This window comes from Metopolophium dirhodum, chromosome 4, assembly GCF_019925205.1.
Source record: "Metopolophium dirhodum isolate CAU chromosome 4, ASM1992520v1, whole genome shotgun sequence".
NCBI lineage: Eukaryota > Metazoa > Arthropoda > Insecta > Hemiptera > Aphididae > Metopolophium > Metopolophium dirhodum.
The window spans coordinates 34,787,454-34,813,086 of record NC_083563.1 but is presented as its reverse complement, the minus strand read 5'-3'; the positions used below and the strand labels follow the sequence as shown (position 1 = coordinate 34,813,086).

The 25,633-nt window shown below is 29.0% G+C and overlaps 1 protein-coding gene across 2 annotated transcripts in view; it reads right to left on the bottom strand.

Moving 5' to 3' along the window:
* The window catches only part of LOC132942352 (GTP-binding protein REM 1-like), a 93,403-nt gene that overhangs the window by 16,150 nt on the left and 51,620 nt on the right, over positions 1 to 25,633 (bottom strand). For both annotated transcript variants that reach the window (XM_061010661.1, XM_061010662.1), the window contains 3 exons: positions 10,424 to 10,725; positions 7,148 to 7,293; positions 3,868 to 3,959 (listed from right to left, as the gene is read on the bottom strand). In XM_061010661.1, coding sequence (XP_060866644.1) covers positions 3,868 to 3,959; positions 7,148 to 7,293; positions 10,424 to 10,725 — 540 coding nt within the window. The remainder of the gene's footprint in view (positions 1 to 3,867; positions 3,960 to 7,147; positions 7,294 to 10,423; positions 10,726 to 25,633) is intronic.

Here is a 25,633-nt window from a genome sequence, read left to right as displayed (position 1 = left end):
ATGGTGTAGAAGCCGCCACTGGCGACACTTCTGTATTTCAAAATAATCAGGGAAAATAAAAAGAAAATATCAGGAAAAAACTTGAATTTTTATGCAAAACGATTTTCTTATTTTTTGTAATATTCAAAAACGAATTCGTAGATACATGACAATTTAATCAAATATTTATATTATCGTTTTATATACATGGTACAATTTTCAAAGTATTTTGAATCTTTTTATAGAAATGTAGAGATTTTTTTTTTGCTTGGTCAAAAAGCTCGTAAATGTAATTTAAGGTTCATCATAATTTGTTGATAAAGCTATTTAAAATTATTAAAGATATATAAGCACGAGTTTTTTTTTAGACTTTTCAAGTTCAATTTTAGAGAAAATTTGATGTTTAAATAATGAATAAAGACTAGTTATTTTGTTGTAAATCAAAAATATTTTTCGTGGGGATTCGAAACTTTTACATTCATTATTATATTTTATATACAAAATAAAATTTTTCAAAAAATTTTGATTAATTATTGTATGCTACTGCTAGAACGAAATTTATAGAACGAATGTTACCGTCTTCGGTATCTATTGAATCAAAGGCACCCAATAACAAAAATACATATGATAATAAATATTAAATACCTATATATAATCTTTTTTTTTTATAGTCAAGTTTTTTATTGATTTAAGCCCGGAAACTATGGTCATTAGCTGTTTTTGTTTGTAGGGTGGAGGAACAGTTGTGGTTGGAACACGTTTTGTATGCGTGGCAAGGATTTATTGCTGAAAATCCCGGGTGGTCACCCATCCGAGAGCTAGCAACACACAGCTAGCTATGTATCAGCTAATTATAATTTAACCAATAATTTTATTACTAACCTAATTTGTATGACACGGATACTTTGAATGTATTATTGTGTTAATAAATGAACAGAAAATCCTACATTATTTGTATATGATAATTTTTACCTATTTGACGATACGATAAACGGTAGTAAAGTATCGTAGTTCGGTATTTTAAATATGTTGGACGAAACAACAAGTTTCTGGATATTCGATTTGAAATGTTGCCATTATTTCGGACGAAATGAAAAACGGCCCGAAAGCCCTAACCTTCCGTTTCCGTGGCCGTCAAATCCTGTTCAAGAGTTCTTTTGTGGGGATCTTGTGAATAAATTAGACGTACATTTATAATGTATTTGAAACCCAACCTTGTACCGGTCGTTGACGGATGTAATTGATCTATATGACCGATTTATATTTGCAGTATATTATAGGTCTTGTCATCGGGCCGACAGGTAACAAATTATATCGGTCTGAATGAACTCTTTGTATCTGTATACTGTGTGTTCGCGATGGGGAGGTTTGATGATTTGGAAATGCGAATTCGACGATCTATAATATGCGTAAGTCTTACTCAATCGGCGGCACGTGACGGTTGTGCGGTTATGGTGTTGGCGAACGACGTGTCACGCTCGCACGCAATAGAAATGCTTTCGATATTGAGAATTGAATCGGTGTGAGCCGTAAACTATGGAGGTAGTTGCGACGGCAATTGCAAACACGTGACGTTTTCAAAGAGAAGCCATATTTTATTAAAACGCCAAACGAATGACCGCCCTTTGCGTTACTTATTAATGTGTATGAATTGACGCGACGACGCTTATACGTCTTTTTCCACCGTAGTTCTCCACAGCCATTTTCCATTGCCGTTTTCTGAATACACATTACGCAGAACTCAAAAGTATTGTACGAGTTATAATTTATATGGCACCTACAAATCGGAGAGAACGTAATTATTTACCACCGAAAATCGTTGGTGATGGACTTGAACGCGAAACATTATACTTTCGATGCTATAATGTTCAATTCAATAACTACGGCTCGGTTTCGTCGAACGAACAAAACGGATTATGGCTTTGCATTTTCAATAGCCATTAGCTACCATTGAAAATTGATTTTGACTGTTTACGTGCACAAATAATAAAGACTTGGAAAAGCCATAAGTTTGGGTTAGCTTTGAGTAACGATGTTGGAGTTTAATAAATTATATTAGAGTAATATCGGTATACCTTTCTTAATTTAAACCATAAACATAATAACAACGCGTCAATAGTAAATACCTATGCAAAAGGTGATGAGTGACGACATCAGTATTTAGAACCTGTTACCTGTGTATGTAAGAGAAAGACGTGTGCTCACATTTACTACTCAAAGCAGTTAGCATAAAAAGATTTTATATTATAAACAAACTAGTTACTTGCATAGTGTATAATATATTGGGGTAGTATAATATATTATTATGGAATCCAAGGTAATATTATGACGAAAAAAATTGAACTAAAAACTGTATTGCGATTTTTCATCAAACTGACTAATGCGATTTTATTGATAACATACTATTAATTAAATTACAACATTGTTGTACGCTTTTAAATTATTAATAATCGAATGCATTGGATAATATTAAATATTTAAATATTTAAAAATAAAATGTTACAATTGTTTTATATAATATATACGTGTATCAAGTAAATATATTTCAAGTTTAATACAGTTACTCATTTTGAGTGCTAGATGAAAATAACGAATTTAGTTAATTAATTTAATACCCTGCAAATACATGTTAAAATGATTACCCAATTGTATTCAGTTTTTTCTTTCAAAACTCGTCTAGTGAAACGAACCAATACAATTTTTTTTCGTTCACTTCTTTTTTTTCAGCCCATCGATATTATTAAACTTAATTCCCCAGAGCCGAAATTATCCTGTCCTGGAATTACGTATTTTGTACAGACTTGTGATACTAGTGCTACCTACGTATTTTAAAACTACCTTATACTGTGGAATTTTAAAACAGATACCATGTTTTTAAACAATTCTGTACTTTTCTCAATTTTTTCACATCGATGCTGGTTTGTGGTGCATTATTTATTTTTGTTTATGACGTGACTACTGACTACACACCTGCATATGATATTATTAATTTTGAAAAAGGGGAATAATAAACCATTGCTTAGGGACGAAAAACGAATCTGAGCGAAGACGGTTGGTCAGCCTGTATAATATTGCTAAGTATATATTTTATGAAATATTAATATTGCTATTATTATACGGTAGATTGAATTAATAGGCTAATATTATTATTCCGTAAACATTACATTTATTGTATTTTTATTGATTATTAATATTTAATTATTACTACCTATAGTATATTATATAGATAACATATATTGTTGTTATTAAGTTTTGAGTCTATACCGACTTACCGTCGGACGGTGTAAAATAGGTTGGTGGTATAAATAGACAATATTATAAAAATATCTATTCAAATATTTTGATCATGTCATTGTGTTGGTATAAAATATAATAATACAATAATTAAAAGTTTCAAATCTCCACGAAAAATATTTTTGAACTACCTATCTATAATTTTGTCTAAATTTGAACTTGAAATGTCTGTAAAAAACATTACCACCGGTTATTATTAGTATTGAATATCAACTTGTTAAACGTTTGACGAATATTATCGTTATTTTATCCAATTGAGTTTCTTGTTTTGAATAATTATATCTTAATTAGAGCATCACATAGTGTATGGTTATTTTTTTTTTTTTGCTTTTCAAAAAATTGTCCTAAAACATCTGTGTACAATGTACATCGTACTCCGTTGGAACGATTTTCGATTTTAAGCGAAAACAATTTCAAAAGGCTACACGAATAAAATAACATTTTTTACCGTCTTGTCAAATAATATTATGCGATTTCGTTATATATTGTTTGGTAGCATATGGTATAGTCAATAGAAACTTACCTGCACGTCCGTTTCACCCCCCCCCCCCCCCCCCACTCGCATATTGAAATCTCGGATTTTTTTAAACTTACCGACATTTCTACGTATGGTATATCAATGATGGTTAGTTCAGCTTCCTGACCATTTATCATCACTCTGATCGTCCGACAAGCGCAGTCTTCGTCTGCAAATAAAACACACACGTTTTTAACCATATTCATCTATTAGCAAACATTAACATAAATATTATCTAGTCGTAAGAAATCAAATGCGATTTTTTGGTCTTTAATAATCTATTATCTTAACGTTTCCGTTTATCGTGCTAAAATTAAAATATTATATTAGTATTAATTTGAAGATTTAACGATCTTATTGATTTAAAAACACCGACATGAAATCGCCACGATTCTGAAGTATATGCAGATTGCAGAGTATATGGTATTATTATAAAATGTGTATCTTGTAAACAATTAATAATTTGACGTATTATACGTTCAAGTCAAAGAAGAGTCCAACGATAGTGATTTGAAGAGTATCTATTTTTAAAAATAATAACTAGCTAATGCCGCGCACTTAATTATTGCCCGTAAAATTTTTGATTGTTCAACTCCTTTTGGGTGTAACTCGCTGCAGTAGTAAGTGCAACTCAGCCACCCTGGTAGGCACACCGACTATATTATGTCGAATCGCGGCCAACGCCGATGAGCTGCTTAAGTGCAACTTGTAGCCACAACGGTAGGCGATGTGCGGAAATTCGGTTTAATGCAAGCTTTCACCCGATCTTCCCGATTAACCAATGACGACCAATGAAATAATAAATACTAATTTCTACTAATTTATTATTTCTCCTATAAACAATAGCGACCATTTACAAACAAAAAATTATGAGTTATGACGTTTGACGTTTGTATGAGTCTTGCAGACTTGTACAAGAATTGAAAATCATAATGCTCAATGAACGACAATTTTCACTGAATTCCGTGTATTTAAAATGTAAAATTAAACAGTTTGATTTCATATGAAAGGGGGGTGCACTACTTACTAATAATTATCACATATTATTATTGTTGTATTGTAAAATTTCTGTTATGTTCCGTCAGGGTTCGAATAAACATTTTGAAATAGAAATTAAATTCATATTACAATATACATATTAGGTATTTGTGAACAATGCAATTAGATGCTCTGGTGCTTTTCATCCTTTCTCAAGTTTCAAACGAGATACCATCTACACTTTTTATTTTATTTAAAGACAGACTTAAAATATTAATTATAAGCTATTAATTACATTTTTAGTTTTACATCTTTAATATTTTAATGTTAAGAAATAAAAATACATTTTCGGTGATCATTTTTTCGTGTATTATTATTATCTGATGATTGTAATAAAATAATCACGATTATTACGAATTATCGATATCGTTAATAAATGATTATGACTTAAATTTGAATACTTTTAAAATATTTTTTTGTGCATTATTTGATTTACACTTAGTAGAGCTACTGAGCAAATCAATGTTTGACTATTTACAATTTTCTAAACATAGATAGTCCATAATACAACTTGTGAAGAATGTATTGCCTTCCCTCGACAAGTGATGAGTAAAATATTTACGAAAAAAATAACATCAAAACAAATACATATTTTAATTATTTGTTAAGAATCTGTTCGAATTTATGAAAACTATAAAATATAAAAATTCTGACATTCAGTCAATTTTCATGGAACTAGCTTTTATTTGTTTGAACTACATAAACTAAAGTAAAATATCATCTATACAACTTTTTCGTTTGATTAATGAAGTTTGATAACACACCAACATTTTAATTTTCCATTGAAGTGAACAAATAGATAATGTTTTCAAGTCGTCTTATATTATGTATAATATACTTAATGTGATAGGAATGTAATTGGTAGGTAGGTAATAATAACCAATACAATATTAATTGATTTTAATCAATTTGAATTGTGTAACCTAATATTGATATTAATATTGAGTTAAATTTATGAACAAAAATTATAAAGATAATAATATACTTAATAATACTCAATACAAGTAGGTACCTGGTAACTACATAATTCATAAGAATTTAAAATAAAGTACAATATGACGAGCACACATTGAACCAATAATGTATATTATTTATCCATATTCTTTTTAATTAATAGTTATGAAATCAAATTTTTATAATAATTTGTGTTTAAAACTTGCTAGTATTGTATTATTACTGTCTACATTAATACAAGCAAATAATTAAGTGGAATCATAGTATTGAAATAAATAGTGAAAATAAATCAAGTTAACATTTAAAAAACTTACTGTCGATACGGAAATATAATGAAAATGACGACGCCTGTAGGCTTTGAAATGTGGTTGGATAATATTTTTATAAAACCAACAATGGATTGGTAACCATGGCAACACAAGTTGTGACGGGCGAATGGACACGACCGGAACGTTAGGTATTTCGTAGTACGTACAGAAACGTAAGACATAACTAATTATGGAAGTATGTGAATTTCGCTTTAAACTTCAAATGACATGTAATAGTGATGATAATGTAACCATGTTGCTTGTTTTAGTTTAGAAATAATTAGAATATTTTAAAAAAAATGTGCGTGTAATAACAGAAAATGCAATATGTTTTAAAATAAAACGTTGGTGGGGTTGTGATTTTCTTGTTACAAAAAAATAGATAAATAAATCAATAAACGATAGACTTTTTTATGTAATTTTTAATTACAATATAATAATATTGACAATTATTTATATGATTAAATATCATATTGTAGAATCCGTAGCATATTGCGTTAAAAATTATACTTTATGATATAAAACAATTTTCAATTTAAAATCAGTATTGGTTTTTCTTATGACTTATTGTATATTTCACAATTATTATAGTTCGATAACAATTCATTAATATTTCATAATCATTTGGTTATTAATAATTAATAATTGTGGGTTTGATTTTAAATTGAATAATAAAATTGATTTATTCAAACCAAAAATGCGGTATATTGAAAAATTACAAATGTAATGCAATTTATTAGTACGCATAGGTAGTGCTAATGTAGAATATCTGAATATACAATATTCCAGGTTAAACTACCCATTAGTATACTGCACACTTGAAACATTTCAATGATGAAAATCAAAGGTATACAATATAAACTTAAATACTTTATCGCTACTAGATTATAATATTATAATACTCTAACATGTACATAGGTACAACGGCAAGGAATATTTTTATTTTTTGGTTGTTTACTATATAGAAATTATTTTCTTTACGTGAATATAATATTATATTCATACTACAATATTTCATCGCGATAAAATATCTCAAGACATTACCGAAATTACTTACCTATGGAAGTGTCGTACACGCATATGTAATCGGACGTCGAAAACTGCACAGATATCGTGGTCTTTCCGACACCCGGGGCCCCTAGCAACGCCACCTTGTACGATTCGACGGTGTCGTTGGCTTTAAACTTGTTTGTTAGAGCCGTACTGAAAAAAAAAAAAATAACAAAACAATTTTATCAGATTGTAACGTAACATCTGAACTGGAAAAATTCTCGAGAGCATATCTCTATAACAGTTTAAACGCGTTTGAAAACATCGCGAGTTATCAACGTTTATTATCGAGTTATTTTCCGAAGAATATACTAGTGGGAATTCTTTTCGCTTGGGGGACATGGTACAATGTTTAAAAAAAAAAAAAGTAAAAATTATACGCACTATATACAGTTATACTGTACCTACTGTAGATATACAGTATATTATTATACTTTCAGCAAATGTGAATATTTTCGAATTTAACACAATTCAATCACGATATCGGTGGTGCTTTATTTCAGTCATCTTTAAAAAGTATAATATTTAAAAACACGGTTGGCTGAAAACAAAATTAAAATACTATAATCAGCTGTTTATAGAAACGGATGCCTTCGTCTCCAAAATCACGATTCGTTCTTATAATTTAGATAATAATAATATGTTACATAGCCAATGGCCCAAGTCGCCGAGGCAGTTATTATCAATAAAAAAAAAAAAAAATGTTACTGTGTCGTGGTCATCGACATTAACATTTTAATTTTGGTGATTATTAGTTTTGATGAGGCGAGATTTTGAGAGTACTTGATACCCGCGGCCGTTAGTGGGCTGATTATTATGGATTGTTGAAATATTATATTTGTTCAGAATACTGTAATAATACCGGGGCAGCCACTCCACTCTATACTCTAGTGGAGTTTGATTTTCTGAGATTTACGTAATTTATTGAACCATTTAATATTTTACCATCAAGAAAAAAATGCTAAGAAACTATTAATTTTAATAGTTTAAGGGCTGTTCTTACAATGTCCGGTAAAGTCCGACTGATAACACATTTTATTACCGGCAGAATTCGGGCGGTTAACTTTAACCGGACATTGTAAGAACGGCCCTAAGCGTTAATTTTGTATTAGTCATTTTTGTTAACAGGTGAATACATTTTTATACTTAGATAGATATACATTATACCGTATATTAGATCAAATACGCGTTTTATTTGTTTTAGTTACCTATTGTCTAATGAACATAACATAGGTACAGGCGTTATATCACACCAATTTCCATAAATCTAATTTACAATAATGGTACTACCATAATAATATTAAACAAAAGTTGATATTTTAGTATGATTGCGTCGAAAGTTTTGTACGGCGTACAATGCTTTGGTTAATTATTTGTTAATGTGAAAGCTTTTTGAGCTTGGCGATTAAGCGTTATTACCTGTAATCATAGGCGTGAGCAGACATTGTTCGCAGGTGGTGCATTCCTTTCTATCTTTTACCTAACGCTAAAATAACTCATTAAAAATTTGTGATTTTTTTTAAGTGACCTCCAAAAAAACAACAACAATTTACCTACCTACTTAACAAATACATTTTTTTTATGTATCAAAATATTTTGTTTTTATGAATTTTGATGTTGAAAAAAAAATAATTTTCATAACTCTTAATATATTTTTTTAGGGTTTTGGTCGGGGGATTTATAATATGTGTTTAATATTATTTTCAAGCATGAAAATTAAGGCCACATGTGTGCATGTCTGTAATGACTATACTCTAAAGAGAACACTCGACACCCTGCCATTTAGATCGGTTTCATTATGGTTGAGTGTCACACAAGGATACGAAAAATCCCGATTTTCGTCGGATCGTGGTGTGTTCTCTCGCTGGGTTGGAAGCCTGGAACTTAACTTCTATCTATGGTAATATTAAATAAACACTTTATAATATATATTACATTTTCATTTTAAATAAGTTTTATGTTCTATAATATGTATAATTATACATCTAATGCTATTATGTAGCAATTAATATGTTTGGTTGTAGGTAACTTATTTTTATATTAAAACTACAACGGTCCACCAATATGTTATTAATAGAATATTTTGGTGATTTATTATTATTAACACTAACTTATAAACTTTATGAATAGAAATAAAAGATATGATGAACCAATGTATAATTATATAATATAATACCTCTATTCTCCATAACCTGAGAAAAAATGAATATATAATATTATATTATAAAATATACTTTAATCTGTGAACAATAAGATGTTAGTAGATGATTAGATGATTAGATTCTAGTTAAATTCTTCTTTTTTTTTTAAGAATATTAGCTATAGGTACACTGTAATAACACATCTCGTTCAACAATACTATTGGGTTAAAATATCTGGTATACAGCGGTACAATAATAACAATATAATTTATTAAGTACTTATAAAGAATACGTGATTGATAGGTATTCAAAATACGCCATTAAATTTGTGTCGCGGTCGTAAAAACTGTTTAATATAATCGAGTTGTATAAATTTACCAGTAATAATGTTTTGGCGAAAAAATATAGGTCAACGAGATCAAATAAATATTTGTTAGGTACCTACAATATCTACATTTTCGGGAATTATTTGGTGGGTCTTAGGGGATAGTAAAACTGTGTGGTTTGCGTTTTGACTAATTCTTAAAAAATCCAATGTGTTTGGACAATTTAGCATAATGCGTTTGGGCTAGAGATTTTAAAACATTGTAATGTTTGGGCGATCTTTTTTAATATCCCGGGATGCTGTATTCTATCAATACATTTTCTCTCTCATTTTGACCGACTTCCGTGAAAGTTGTCCATGCATTCCACGGGTATGATTAAAAGTGGATTGTTTGTTTTTGTGTGTGTGATTAAAAAATTGAAATGATTGAAAATCAAATTAAAATATTATTGAAATTAAAATAATATGTAACTTAAATATAAGTGTGTATAATTGAAAATTGAAATCATGTGCCATAATATCTAGAATCTAGATTGATAAAATTCCCAATAGATTTTATATACTATCGTCATCTTAATCATTACAAACGTACGATTTCGTCTTTTATATTGGATCACAATCGCCAAAACACATCGTAATAAGAAACTCGCCCAAACACATCGCTTTTATCGGGGCAAAAAGGTAATTCGCCCTAACGCATGCACGCCCCCCCCCCCCCCCGGCGAAACTATATTTTTACCGCAGCAGTCGTCGATAGGCTCACGATTGCATCCGCACCGCGACAGAGCAGCCCGCCACGACGAGTAAGTCGACCTACCTGGGTTTTCGGAATCTGGAGAATTCCGTGCAGACCGTGTGCGAGGTAGCGGCGGCGGCGGCGGCAGTGGCGGCGGCGGAGGAACCATTAGCGTTTTGCTGGTGCGACGGCGTACCGGAAACGGACGCGGGGCAACTCTCGCGCTTCCCGACCGGTTGATGGTGCCGAGTGGACGACGGTGGCGAGGCGTACCGCACGAAGTCTCCTAGGTTGCAAACGCCGCTGGCAGTGATCGAGAAGCTCCGCAGGCGATACTCTTCCAGCACGGGACCATCCGGTCTGGGCACATTTCCGAAACTCGGCTGTTACGGACACACGTAATCAAAAATAAAAATAATAAATCTATGTTTTCAATCCGTTGATATTATAATATTATCAGACATTTTTTTCTTAATCACGCGTATTATAATATTATTGAACCGTGGATATTCGCGACAAGAGGTGCTGCTCTACCGTCGCATCCCTATCCATCCCATTCGTTATTTAAATTTACTCTTTTACGTTTTTCCGGTTGTCTTACAATAAAAATAAAGTTGATCGTCGCGATCTACCGATTCCGTTCGTGTTGACATACTATTTTAGTCACATGGTTATTGATTTTAGATGATATCCAGTGCCTCACCTTGATCAAACCTCGTTTATTGTACATTGTTAAGGAGATGTTTCATGTCAAATGTTGTTGTATTTAATTGGAATTTGGACGAGGTAAGGTTAGGTTAGGTTAGGTCAAAAGTAGATTCAATTTAGATCAAAATCTAAACGTGGAAGACGATAATAGGTCCAGATGATAAGCTGTCAAGTGTCGCCTGTTAATATCAATTTTTCAAATTCGCGCTGTCGTATCATATTTCAAATTGATTTAACAATTTCAGGGATCAGCGAGCCATATATCACCCATTCGCAGTGTTGTGTTCTTAAGTTTAAATTAACATTGACAAAAACTCATTGCCAACAACGGTTGTTGGACACCCTATATTACAGAAGTATATTTTAAACTGGTGGTCGCGGCTGTAATGGGCTTCATGAATTTTGGTCAAAAGAGCCGCGTCAGAGAAAAAGGAAATTAATAAATATAATATATAGCAATGATGATGGCGACACGATAATGACGTACGAGGGTTAATATTTTATTTTATTCTAAACGTAAGACATTTAATATCGGTATTCGATTCATATTTTATAATGTCGTGATATTATTACATTTTTGTTTGATAGTTGATGTATATATTATAATCTATATATATATATATATATATATATATATAAATAAGTGTACATTTTGAATACATTTTATAACTCAAGATCCACCAAACCGATTTTGGTAAAAATTTCAAGGCATATTAAAATTGATATGTAAATGGTTTCTGTGAAGTTTGTTTGCTGTGCGATAAGTGGTTCCGGAGTAATGGCCTCTTAAGTGCACACCTGGCGACATGGCCAAAAACAACAACAACGTCTATATAATAATAGTGTATTGCATATTGCTTGCTATTGGTTACGGGCTAGTTTGTTGATTTGTATTATTATTTTTTGTCAATATATATATAGGTATATATTCTAACTATATAATATAAATGTGAAATGAAAATCTTTGTACAGGGTAACTCTGGAACTACTTATCAGATCTTCATGATTTTTTTTTTTTAAACGAAAGAGTATATTTTGGAGAAGGTTTCTATGAAAGAAAATTTTAGGAAAATCTACCGGAAAAGTAGGAAATTTGGGTGTCAAAAATACAACAGTGACGTCACCTGTCCAGAAAAAAATAAACTAAATAATAAAAAATGTAGTTTGTTGTTGCAGATTAAAATAATAATAGAGTATTATATTATATTGGTTTCTATTGGTTCATTGGGCATGTTCGTTGATTTGTATTATTATTTTTTGTCAATATATATATATATATATATAATTGAATGTCTGTGTCATAGAGTAAGATCTATAGATTAGATCTCTGGAAAGAAGATAGTCTAATTTAAAAATGGTTGAATTTGGTTTTTTTATTAATCTAATTTTAGTATGGTTAGGTTAGGATTTTGTATTAATTGATTATATTAATCCACCATAGGTAGAATATGACAAACTTGGTATAACTTTTATACTTCAGAGTTAAATCATAGACTTACGTGCAAACAGCGTGGTGTCCGCTATCTACCGCAGGTAGATTGCCTACCTGATAATATACTGCTGCGAATCAGAATTTTTATTCTGGACAACAGAAAAGTTAAGATTAATTTTGAACACCATACACCGAATATTAAATAACGAACTGAACAAAATTTGAGTAATGTAGATTTAGTACATTTAACGGGCAACGAAGTGCACGGGTTCAGCTAGTAGCTGTATAATATGTTATGAATAAATAAACGAATTTACATACACTTTTAAATCTTTTTGAACATTATCATTTTTTGTACTTGATAATATTAAAGAACCAACAAAATGTTGAAAAAATACGAAGGAGTCATTAAGTTTGAATACCTCTGACCAGCATTGGCGCAAATGGAGGGGGGGGGGGGCTTGGGGGGGACTTAGTCCCCCCAAATCCCGGTCAAGTCCCCCCAGTTCAAAATCTAGTAGTACTAATTTTTATATTCTGTGGTACTAAGCAATATGGCCTATTCCGACCAGTCTGGCCTATAATATGATTTAAATAGATATCTAACAGAAATAAAAGTCATTGAAAATAAGTTATCAACGTGCGATAATAACGTAACAATCGCGTATTTCCTACAATAATCGTGTCACAAATATTATGCTTACATTTGTTGTAGCTCGTGAAGCATAGCGGCCGCGGATGATTATATTAATATAATACAGCTGCAGACAGCGGTACCACAACCATATAAGGTATCATATTTTTCATACCACGGGCTCCGGATTTTATGCCAAACATTTTTTCTGCATAATATAAAACGTCATAATATAACAATATAGTTTGATGTCGACGTTGTATCAAATAATAAAAATTCACCTGTTCACGACAATTCCCGACTCCCGTAATATATTGCACCTCATGCTCAACCTAAAGAAGATTACTACATGTCATCTACATAATATAGCTAAAGTCTTTCCATTTAAATAATAAGAAAGCAGAGATGAAACTCAATTTCGTCAGTTGATAGAGTGCGTTTAGTCCATGCTAACCATGTACAGCGATTTAAGATATAATTACAGGTAATTGCTTATATTTACTTTGATTTTTTAAACTTAAATGCACTTGAATGTTTCATACAACTTTCATCTGTCTATAATCGTACGATATTTGCGGAAAATAAAATTATTCGAGTGTATGATTGACGTTGACTAATATTTTGTGGTGGAGGAGGGGGCTATTTTTTACTAGGTGCTGAGCTTCACTCTATTTGCACCTACATCGTTGGGACAAGGGCTTCTAAAATATTTATGCACATGTGCTTCAAAATTGTAATTTCGTCATTGAATACTGACTACTCCATGTCATAAATTTCAAAATGTAATAGAGATTTTATGCTCCCAAAGTCTATTATTATCATTTATCAGTATTTACTATTATCAGTATATAATGATGTGAACGAGGGACCCAGAGTGTTCGGGTAATGTATTTGTAATTTTAGAAAAATGCAAATCTAGAGTACCTACCTAATAGTTTTAGAATAATTCACATTTCATGGGTTTACAGCCTTTTTGTTAATTCTTGACTAATACCGTTCTTCATAAAATCGTATGCTACTTTTATTTATATATTGTAAACGTAACTTTGATGACCTTAATCGTCGTCTAATGAGTCTACATCATACTAGGAAGTTTTATTCTATACTATACTGAGTATACTTTTCCTTGTGGTAGTACCTATGTAGGTATTTTCGAAAAACGTTTTTTCGTTGATTATATTTTTATATCAACACTCTCCTATTACGTACACATACAATCGTTTGATACATTTTTTTCCAACTTCACGGTATCCACAATAACAGAATAGTCGTATGACATGAGTTTAAAAAAAAAAAAAAAACTGGTAAAAATGTAAAATAGTCCCGTGACGAGCTGTATGACGATTTTTAGAGTAAAATGTTTATTTGTTTTTTTCGTATGGCTGGTTCACAAATAAAGTTCAATACAATGTATAATGGTAATAACATTTAATCAATGGTAATTTTTATGAACTTAAAATACAATAATAAATACTTTGCTACAATTTGCCGAGTTTTATAGGCTAATAATGAGTAATGTCTAATTCGTAGTCTTCGTTGCATATGTTAGTCACTAGCTGACAGCCAACAAGCAAAAGTAACGTACCTACTATAGAGCACTACAATACCAGCAACTAGGGCGCTGATACTCGGCCACACAAATCAATATGACCACTAATAAAATAATATATAAATATAAAGTAGGTAGGTACATGAATATTTAAAGTATTAACAAATAATATATTATAACGTATGAGTATGGTTTGTGTACACATAATTTTAACATATTATGTTTGTACATTTTAAATTAAACATCAGTGAATTATTCACTTTATGTACCACATTCATTTTTAATTTCGTAAGGTTTTATCTCAACAATTATATCATTATATTAAATATTGAAATGTGTTATATTGTATATCTTGTCCAGTGTCCTGCCATACATATTATAACAGTACAACATAATGACAACAAATATAATAAAATAGAAGAAAAGAAGATTTTACTCCACTTAATTGTTTAACTAAATGTATACATGGTTATGGTGAGTATCATTCAGTAAGAAAATTTAGGTCACAAAGTAAAGAATGAAGGGAAATTGTATTACCTATATTATATGCGATTAATAATAATTAATAATAATGAAATAACTGGCAATATAAATTGTTATAAAGGTCGAAGTGTACAATATTAATTATCTATTATATGTATTTTAATAAATATTTATTCGATACAATTTATGTATGAAATCTATGAATGTAAATATGATAAAATACGTTAAAGAAAACAATTTAATGTAATTATTAAAAGTGTATAAAAATTATAAAATTATTCCTGATCGTTAGGAATTACAATAATTTTATATTTTACCAGTGATATGATATGTATATATTAATACCTAAATTGTTTTGTTGAAAAAATTAGCATTTTAATTATTGCTACGTTGACCAGATACTGATTTTTAATATCAAAAACTTTCAACGTTTGAAATTTTGAAAATGCAAGTCCTTAAACTAAAGAATATTCAGTAATTTGTACTATTCTTGAAAATAAGTTTTATAGTATTTCACTCATAAAAAGTTTGATATATATTAATTGTTAGTTAAATATAATATTGTAAAAAGAACTTATGTTATGTACGTAGTTTTCTCGGAAACAGGAAAATACCATTATTTTGGAACATTAAAGGGGTTGTTAACTTTAAATTTTAATATAGGGGTGGTATCAAAAGATCTTTGAAATAGTGCAGTATTTAAAAAGCAATAAAAGTGTTTAATATTAAACAGCATTTAAATGAGTTTTTTTTATTTTAGAATATACAAAATTGGTTTGTAGAACAAAAAAGTTTCATGAATACCATTTTACATGGATATTATTTGTTGAAACGAATCATGGAATATTTAGTTTTATTTAAGTGTAGCTTAATATGTTAACTATTTAAAGTCACATTTTGATTAAATATATATTTTTTTGTAGAAAGAGTATAAATTCCTGGAGGCATTAATGTATTTTTTATAAACGATAAACTGATATTTCAACGATTATTTTAATATGTAGGACGTAGGTACTACGAATTGTTATAATTTTCGAGTATAGTAATAATTTTTAGTTTATTTAACTGAGCTGTTTTAAATTTTGAGTGGAGCAATGATGTATTTATTGTTCAACGATTTTTTCGGTCGAACGCGTGTGTATCGTAATAAACGTGTATATCATCTGATTTCTAACCCCCTATATTATGAATCCTTTTAAATGTTTAATTCTATTTTTTTTAACCTACCCACCTATTTCGCTATAAATTAACAAGTGTAAAAATAATACTGCCAGACACTGGTATATCCTTATTAAATTGTGTAGGTAAAAAAATAAATAAAAAGTATTGACGATTTTTAAAATAATAAAAAAATATAATATTTGTACCCAGCCCAAAAACCTATTTATGTAAAAATCTTAAAATAAGACGTATATCTGTATTCAATAAACATATTTATAAATATAAATTCGACAAATGAGCTTATAATATTATTTATTTGATTTGAAGATTTTAATTTTATTTATTTTTAGGAACTATCTGATTGGAAAAATGATTCTGACTAAATAATTTTGTTTAAAATGCTTAAAACTACAGTTATGTTAAGGAAATATTGAGCAGATGAAAAACCAGTTGCTCAATAATATTACACATTAGATGAAGTATTAAAATATTGATGTAGAAATGTTTTCAATCTTTAAAGTTTAAAGTTTATTTAGGATAATATCGTAGGGGGGTATGTCTATAGTAGTATAGTGATCGGGTGGATATGTACTGTGTACGATGAGAGAAAGAAGGTGAGACCTGTATAATACTTAGGTATTTCATTTATCTTGCAGTGTTCTGTTTTAAGGTTTTAAGTTATAAATAATTAGGTACCTATCGAAATTTACAATAAACTAGAAGTTTTTACTGAAGAAAATTATACGTTTTACTGAAGCAAATATTTCCGGAAAAATAATTTTAAAAAACATATATAATATATTAGTTATTGTTATATATATATTAGTTATATTTTTATATATAATTAATGTAGTATAGTATATATTAAATATTTATATTAATTATCTACAAATCGTATTATTCTGTTTTTGTATTTGTCCAAGAACTATGCACGGAGTCATATCAATAGGTACTGCAGCAATACAGGCAGTTAGTAGACGTAAGTAGCTATCCATTAAAGCTCACATTACATATTTATAGTTAGTGTAGATCATGTGTTTAAAATGTATCCGATAATGTACCTACGTCCTACATATATAAATTAGTGTTACTTTGTTTCTTTGTTTTATATATACTCAATTACTACTGGACCATTTTCAACAAAAGTTATATAAATAAATCCATTAAGTCCGAGAAGGTGTTTTTAGCTTATTTTTTTTCAATTCCTATAGATTATAGGTTGCTATTGGGTGGCTCACATATGAATTAAGTTTTGACTCAGGGAAATAGAATTTGTTTTTGATGTTTAAATGGTTGCCATTGGTTAGGTTATGGTTATTAAATTTGGGTATTGGTTTGGTACAGATTATGTTACCATTATAATTAGTAGAAATATACCATATAAAAATTAAAAAATACCAGACCACAAATTATGTTGCATAAAAATTATTTACGGGTAAAACAAGGTTTTGAACGAAATATCGTTCCAGAAACAAACGATGTATTTTTGAATATAATTAAAAATGATATGCAAATTACGAACTCAACGCGTACGAAGTAGTTAAAAAATATGTAAATAATTATTTAACACATAAATAAAATTAGTTGGATTAAATAGGTGGTGCAATTAATTTCTTTCAAAACTACACGGGAAAATCCGATTAATTCAGCTAGTATTATATATTATTTTGTTTTACTGAAAAAGTACTTAATCTTTGTATTTTAAACATGTGTTTTTTTGAACTTAAGTTATTATAAAAAACAATATTATTGTATAAATTATACTGAATATCTTAAGATTCTATACATTTGAATTTTTCCCTAACGATAAAATGATGAAAATATAATTTGTTTTGAGTTTTTGACTTATGATTTCATATATTTATGTATATTTTTTATTTTTATTAATCGAAAATATTAGAACACATATTCTCATATATAAATTCAAAATCAACAAAAATGATGTGTGATTATAAAATATAGTTTTACTATGTAAAAACAATATTTTAAGTGAACACTGTATCTGGATATGTAAAGAGATAATCAAAAACAATATCTTCCTAATCAGTGGGTCCAATAATCATTAAAAGCGTGTTTATTGCATAAAGGTGCCAATTTGTTGCAGTATGATTCCGTTCGTGTTGAGATCGATCATTGCAGATGTGCGTTAATACTTATTTTATTGGATAATTGTACGTATCAAATACAATTGATTAATCGAGATGGCCTGACGTATAGTTACGTGTTTGCGGGAACGAATCTTGTATTCAAACAGTACCGAAAGCGACAAAGTTAGTGAATAATTGAAGAATAAGCGTAAACCGTTCACGTTGGAGATAAAACTCGATGTTGAAATTGTGATAGTAATTCATTTACGAGAAGCCGTTATACGACCGGTATATCATTGTGGCGAGCACACGTATTTTTAACGGGCTCGTGTTGAAGTATATTGTAGCCCATCAACGAGACCCGCTATATTATTGTGCCTAGGTACTTAAACAAATGGAAACTTATAGTGAATTATTTCTTCTTCTTCTTCTTCTTCTTCTTCTTCTTCTACCCGTGTCCCTAGATTGCATACCCTTCACTTCCGGTATCCTCGAGACAAATTGCCGGACATGAACGTTAATTTTAAATTTAATTTTAATATAACGATGCGCTATAATCAATGGAATTTTCGTTACAGCTGCAGAGAGCCTAGCTAGGGTGTACAGCGCCATACAATTTTACACGAATTCCCGCGAGATTTAACGGAGGCGGTTCAATTGGTTTGAAACTTGTAGAATATAAAAACTTACACTATTCGAATGAATTAATTTTTAATTGTTTAACAGTATAGGTGGGTTTAGTTTTAGTGTTTTGCATTACGTTATGTTTTACTTTTGTTCTGTGATCTTAATACGTTATTCTTAGTTGTTTCTGAAAAAAAGATAAAGAAAACTTATTTATAATGGTTCAATGCATCTAATCACAAATTTTCCATCATATGTGATAAAATCAGTCAAACTTTGGGAAAATATTACATCCATTAAACGTTTAAAACAAACGAATCTGATGTAAGCATATTTACCAACCACCGTATTTTTGGGTAATTATATATTTCTATATCTAATGTACGAGTCAGTAGCTTTTTCTGACATGTAAGTTTTATTATAATGAAGTATAAAATATTAAAAAAAACCAATTTGTCCCACCTTTATACGTATATACGTATAGAATATTTTTTTTATTAAGATGGACGGCGCCACAAGCAGTGACTCTTTCCAGCATCATAATGTTGAATTCAAATAATAAATCTAAAGATAATACATTTCTTAAATGATGCAGTTTTTTTTAATTAATGTAACAGATATAATGGCCGTAAACTTTATAAGTTTTTTTTTATATATATATATATATATATACTGTAATAAAAAATGTAACGATTGAATATGTAATTTTTTTAATACAGTTTTTATTTTGTGAATTTATTTTTCCAATTGTGTAGCCTTAAGGAAAGAGAAAACGTTGTCGATCGATGATGAATCTGGGCCAATTATTTTGAATAGTTTGATATGTTATATTTTTTTGTTTCTTCGTCGAATAATAAGCACCTGGTTAGTATAATATACTTTATTGTTCGTCTGAGTCCACACGATGTATAGTTTGTGATTTTATTGTTTTTCACACAGAAACGCAGTAGCTTGTTACGTAGGTACCTACTCTTTAAGCAGATGAAATCATTTTTGCTAAGCTTATAAAAAAAGCTTTAGGAATAGTTTGTTGTGTTCAAGGTACAAATTGTATGGTGCTCAGTAATGTTTAACTATTTCTTTGTTTTGGTAATATTGTCGAGTACAGAATAATGTAGGTAATTTTTGTAAGATTTGATGATTTTATTTTTAGATTACAGATAGAAATCTGGGGACCATAGGGATGTCGGAAATATTTTCAATAATTTATTAGCTGCCTTTTTAAATACCTACATTATTTTAAGGTAATTAAAACGTGTTGGTGTTTTTTAATTGAATACTTTATTATTTTTTATTCGCCGCTATGGGTAATTTATCTTGTCTTATCCTAAGAAAAATAATGTTTCTGGATAAATAACAAAAAGGTCCTTCTAAATGGTAATTTTGAATTTAGAAAATGTAATCATATGACGATGAAAGAGAAAAATAAACAGATAAAAATGTATTATGAAAATACCGTATAATTAACTTACAATGGCGAATGTTTTTAGATTTTTAGTTCAGTTTATTTTGATTTGATATTATGGTATAAAGTCTTAATCTACACTTTTAAATATAATATGTATAATGTAGTAAAATACAGTATATTTTAAAGCAGAAACATATTTTACGCAATTCAATATATGTATATAATAATATATGTTTAACAAGCACTGGACTTAATATTAAGTATTGAACCTGTTATTTATATATACTTAATCCACTTCAATACTTAATATTGATATTACATTTAATTTGTGTTGTGCATTTGTGCTTATTCATGATTGATTTCATATTTATTCTTGAATAATTCTTCTTTGTCTGGAAACTCTTTAAAATTCACTGAAGTATGACTTTAAAGTATATGATTGTAAGATACTGTGTAAGTATAGCTATGCGTAATTTACATTTCCGTGCATTTTTACTTTCTTGATTTTTAATCAAGTAAGTATGGTAATTGAAATGAAAAAAGTCTGAATTTTGAAAATTTCAAGAATTTGAGTTAAATAGGAAAATAATAAAAATGTAACTTAGTAATAATGAGTATGTGGGTAATTTAGCTAGCTTTAATATAAAATATTAATGAGAGATATTTGATATCACAGCCAAGCGGTATAACCACTTGAATCCATAAAAACGTCGGCGTGAACAGTCCCAAAATTTCTATTTTTTAACTTTTCTCCTAAACTATGATAGCTAGAAAGTTGGTTGATAACTCATTAAAAAGAGATTATCAAGTAGATACTAAATGTGGAATTAATTGTTTATTTTTTCACAGATAAAAAGAGTTATTTTTTGCTAGATTTAGTGATTTAGTGAGGTAGTTTTCCGAAACTGGAGAACGGATTTTGTTGTTTTTGGTCTTGTTAGATTCACATTGGCTAGGAGAAGTGCAGTGAAGATTTTCAGAACTTTATCTCTAATCGTTAATTCACTACAAAGCTGAAAGCTGAAAAACATAAAAAAAAGCCCAATAAAATTTGTTTTAATTTTTTTTTATGTTCTGTAGTGAATTAACTATTAAAGATAAAGTTCTGAAAATCTTCACTGCACTTCTCTTAACCAATGTGAATCTAACAAGACCCCAAACAACGAAATCCGCTCTCCGGTTTCGGAGATCTATCTCACTAAATGAAAATGAAAATGATTTTTTGTGGGGCTGTTCACACCGAAATTTTTCTTGATTCAAATTTTTATACTGCTTGGGTGTGATATCAGTTCATACATTTCTAAAAATTAAGAATCAAGAAAGTTTACATGCCGATCCCTGACTTGGCAAGCGTTTTTTAGTTCTAACTATGTTTTGAATATTAACTTGTGATGTTAATATGTTATTTCTTTTTTTATATACCTACCTACTTATCTGCAACTTTTCAAACATGTTTCTTTAAATATATTTTTAAAATCTATTTATTTTATAGATTATTTATCAATTTTTACATTTAAATACTACGTAGAAATGAATTTAAATTTCGTATAAACATAAAAATAATCATTACATTTTTACCAAATTATCCTATCGTTAAGTTTGATTTGTATACCGTAATACCGTGTCGTTTTGTTAATTTGGAATAGCCGGCAATTCACGCCAAATAAAAGTTATGACTTCTTGTATAGTCTTACCCATGTATGTATCTATAAGCCATAACTAGCGATAGGTCCAAACATTGTGGGTTACACGAAAGTATATTTCACAGATAAATGGTATATTTTAATGAATCATGGCATTTGGCAATCAATCAAACATCAAACGAACGGTGAATTTTTTTTTTATCGATTAACCCGCAGCAACTTAGGCCATTGGGTGGTTTTTTTTTCAACTGTGGGGGAGGGTACTGTAGGTTTGGTAAACACGTGTGTTTGATTTGGCAGAATTTCAAATTGGGAATACCCGTAGGTTTCTGCTACGTCCGGTCGGGGGATGGTGACATCTCTCTATACAGTTGCCTGTCCAGAAAAAGAAGCCGCCCGTGGTCGAGATTCGAACCGGCGACGGTACGCGTCGAAATCGACGGCGTAGTCCGCTCGACCACTCGGTCCTCTGACGATGAATTATAATTCACAGAAAGTAATGCAATGCAACGTTAATATATATTTTTCTATTTTTTTTTTTAAAAACAGTACAGGACTTCAGAAAAATACATTCTAAGCTTTGAGCTTAAAACTTTAATGTTTATCTTCAGTTACCGGAATAGGTAGAACAGCTTTTTTTTGTGAAACCCAAATAAAGGGTCCATCACAGGAATAATGGAGTACCACTTTATATTATTTGTACGATTATATAGTGTACCATTATCACAATTACAAATAATACACCATCATTTATAAATCGTTTTTATTTAAATCAGTTTAATAACCAAAATTACCTAGGTACTTGATTAACAACAATCATATGTATGCTATAATATTATAATAGTTATTTTATAATTTATGCGATGTTTTTGGATTTAAAATTTAAAAATGAGTTCCACGCCTACCATACTATTACTAATAGAAGAATAAATAAATTATAAAATATCCTTAGAAATGGAGGCTGATACATTGTCTCTGCTCAGAATAGAAAATCAAATTTCTTTATGCAATGGTTTATCATTGAATTCCAATTTACTTACACCTCACAGTGATCTACTAACTCATAACTAAAATATAAAATTAGCGTAACTAGAGGAATTATGAAGAGATTAACCACCTAATACATGCATTTATCCCTTTCTGGGATTTAAACCAATATCCTTTGCAAAAAAAAAAACAACTATGTAATACGTTTAATGTGTTTAATAATTAATAAACATCTGAAATATGTGTATAATATAATATATATTAATATCATGTGTATTATATTGCTATTGGTTATTCCAGTTTACTAAAAGTTTTCGTAGCGACACTTTAGAGTATAAAAAATGGTTGCTTATTTTTCTAGTACCAGGAGAATTCAAACATACATAATAAAGTCGATCTTGTCACAAAATAGATTTTAGGGTCTAACTATATAGTTACTAAACATACAAAGGAATAAGATTAAAGATAAATGATAGATTAATGATATTTTAAAAGTTTCATTTCAAAATACATGCCTATAAAATTATTAAATACCTATTTAAATATATACATACTATTATGTTTTATAGTAGAAAAATAAAAAATATAATTTACTTAATAGACACTGCAGTGGGTTATAAGGTTTTACATAGGAAATTGATACATTTGAAATGTAAATAGCATTAAGACATTTTATTTAATACAGAGTTATTGAGGTAATACAACTCGTTAAATATCAAATATGCGATTTTAATTTTAACATCTATTAATTGAATAAAATGTTTTTTTGGAAATTATTAGTAAAAAAATTGCGTTCTTAATGATTTTTTTGGAATAATATAGGTTTTGTGAATTTTGAATAACATCACTATTTGCATAAAAAAATGAAGTAGTAAAAGAATACTTTATGTGTGCATACCTATACTAATTTGTTTTAAGATTGTTAAGAACGCTAATGATAATGTTTTTGTAATATTCACTATTCAGACATTTAAAAGGTAAAAATAACTTCTGCGACGACGGAAGTACAATTTTTCTACACCATGTTATTTCCCGCGTTCAAAATTTTTATTATTTTCTGTTCAGTTCAATTTGAATGCTGTGTCCATCCAATTGTATTGGATCAGTATAAGGCTGCATCTCAAGACGCTGTCGACAAACTACAAAATAATATGTTAATTATTGATAATTTATTGAATTGCCAATATAGTTTTTATTATTGCCATGACAGCATCACTACTCATCACTTTGATACATTTTGGTTTGTGTAGATAAGAAGAAATGCGAATTATTAATTTATACCTACCATATTCGATATATTTTGTTATTATCCTACCATATAATTATAACTTGTACGACCAACAAATTTTAACGTGCCTAACTCTATACCCTATATTCAGTACCTACATCTTAAGCCATGGTACCTATCAACTATTTAAACAAATATTTTGATTTTATTATAATGTATTATATAGTTTGGTGACCAAAATGTTTTAAATTTGTACAGGTACTTAATTGTGCACACTTGTTAATTAAAATTATTTTTTATACAAAGCATAATCGGTTTCAAATTGTATTACATTGTAATTGTAATTTAAAAGTTAACTAAAATTAAAAGTATATGTGTAAGGCTTATTATATAATTAAATCTTTAGGGGATGTATCAAATATTTTGAGATTCATTCATAATTTAATAAAACCAAGTCAAGTACTAAAGTAATTCCATTGTGTGCTGAATTTAATAGACATATTAGCGTGTATTATTTTAATTTTAATTATAATTTTAATGTCCTATTTCATGATTGTAAAGTTAAAATTAAAAATATATTTTTATTGTAAAACAGTTTAAATACATTTTGTAAAATTTAATTAATTCTATTAGATTTGCTATGTGATAGTATAAAAATATAGTGGAACAAAGGGGACACAATTTTAAACGGAAAATTATAAACTTTATACTTTTACAGTGATAATAGATTTTAGAGTAAAAATTGAAAGTTAATATTTATTTATAATAATCATTAGTTAGTAATAAATAAATACCAATTTTTTTTCAGGAATATACCTATGTTGCTAAATTTCTTGTGAAAAGTTATTTTTATAATTTTTATCTAATATATTTTATCAATAAAATAAACGAAGTAAAACATAAGTAAGTTTTGTAAAACATTAAAATGCATAAAGAAATAATATTATTACATATATATTCGTAATTAGAATATAGTTGCTTACACATTTCTTAATTAACAAAGATAATTTACGAACTGCGCAGTAAGTATTTACATCAAAGTATGCTCTAAAAAGTAAAATTATGATTTTGTTGTTCAACTTGTTTTGTGACCTGTGGTACCTACTACGCCCTTGTTCTGTATTTTATTAAAATATTTATTTTTTGACTATTTTATTTTTTGTTCAATGATTTAATTACGTTTGATTATAACGATGTAGTTAATTTCAAATAATAATAAATAGTGTAGGTACAGTCTTAATAAATAAATGGGTCACTTAAGTTTTTGTTTTAAATTATTAATATATAAAAATGAATGAAATTATTTAATGTTCATAAATGTTGAATATCATTGAACAACCTACAATA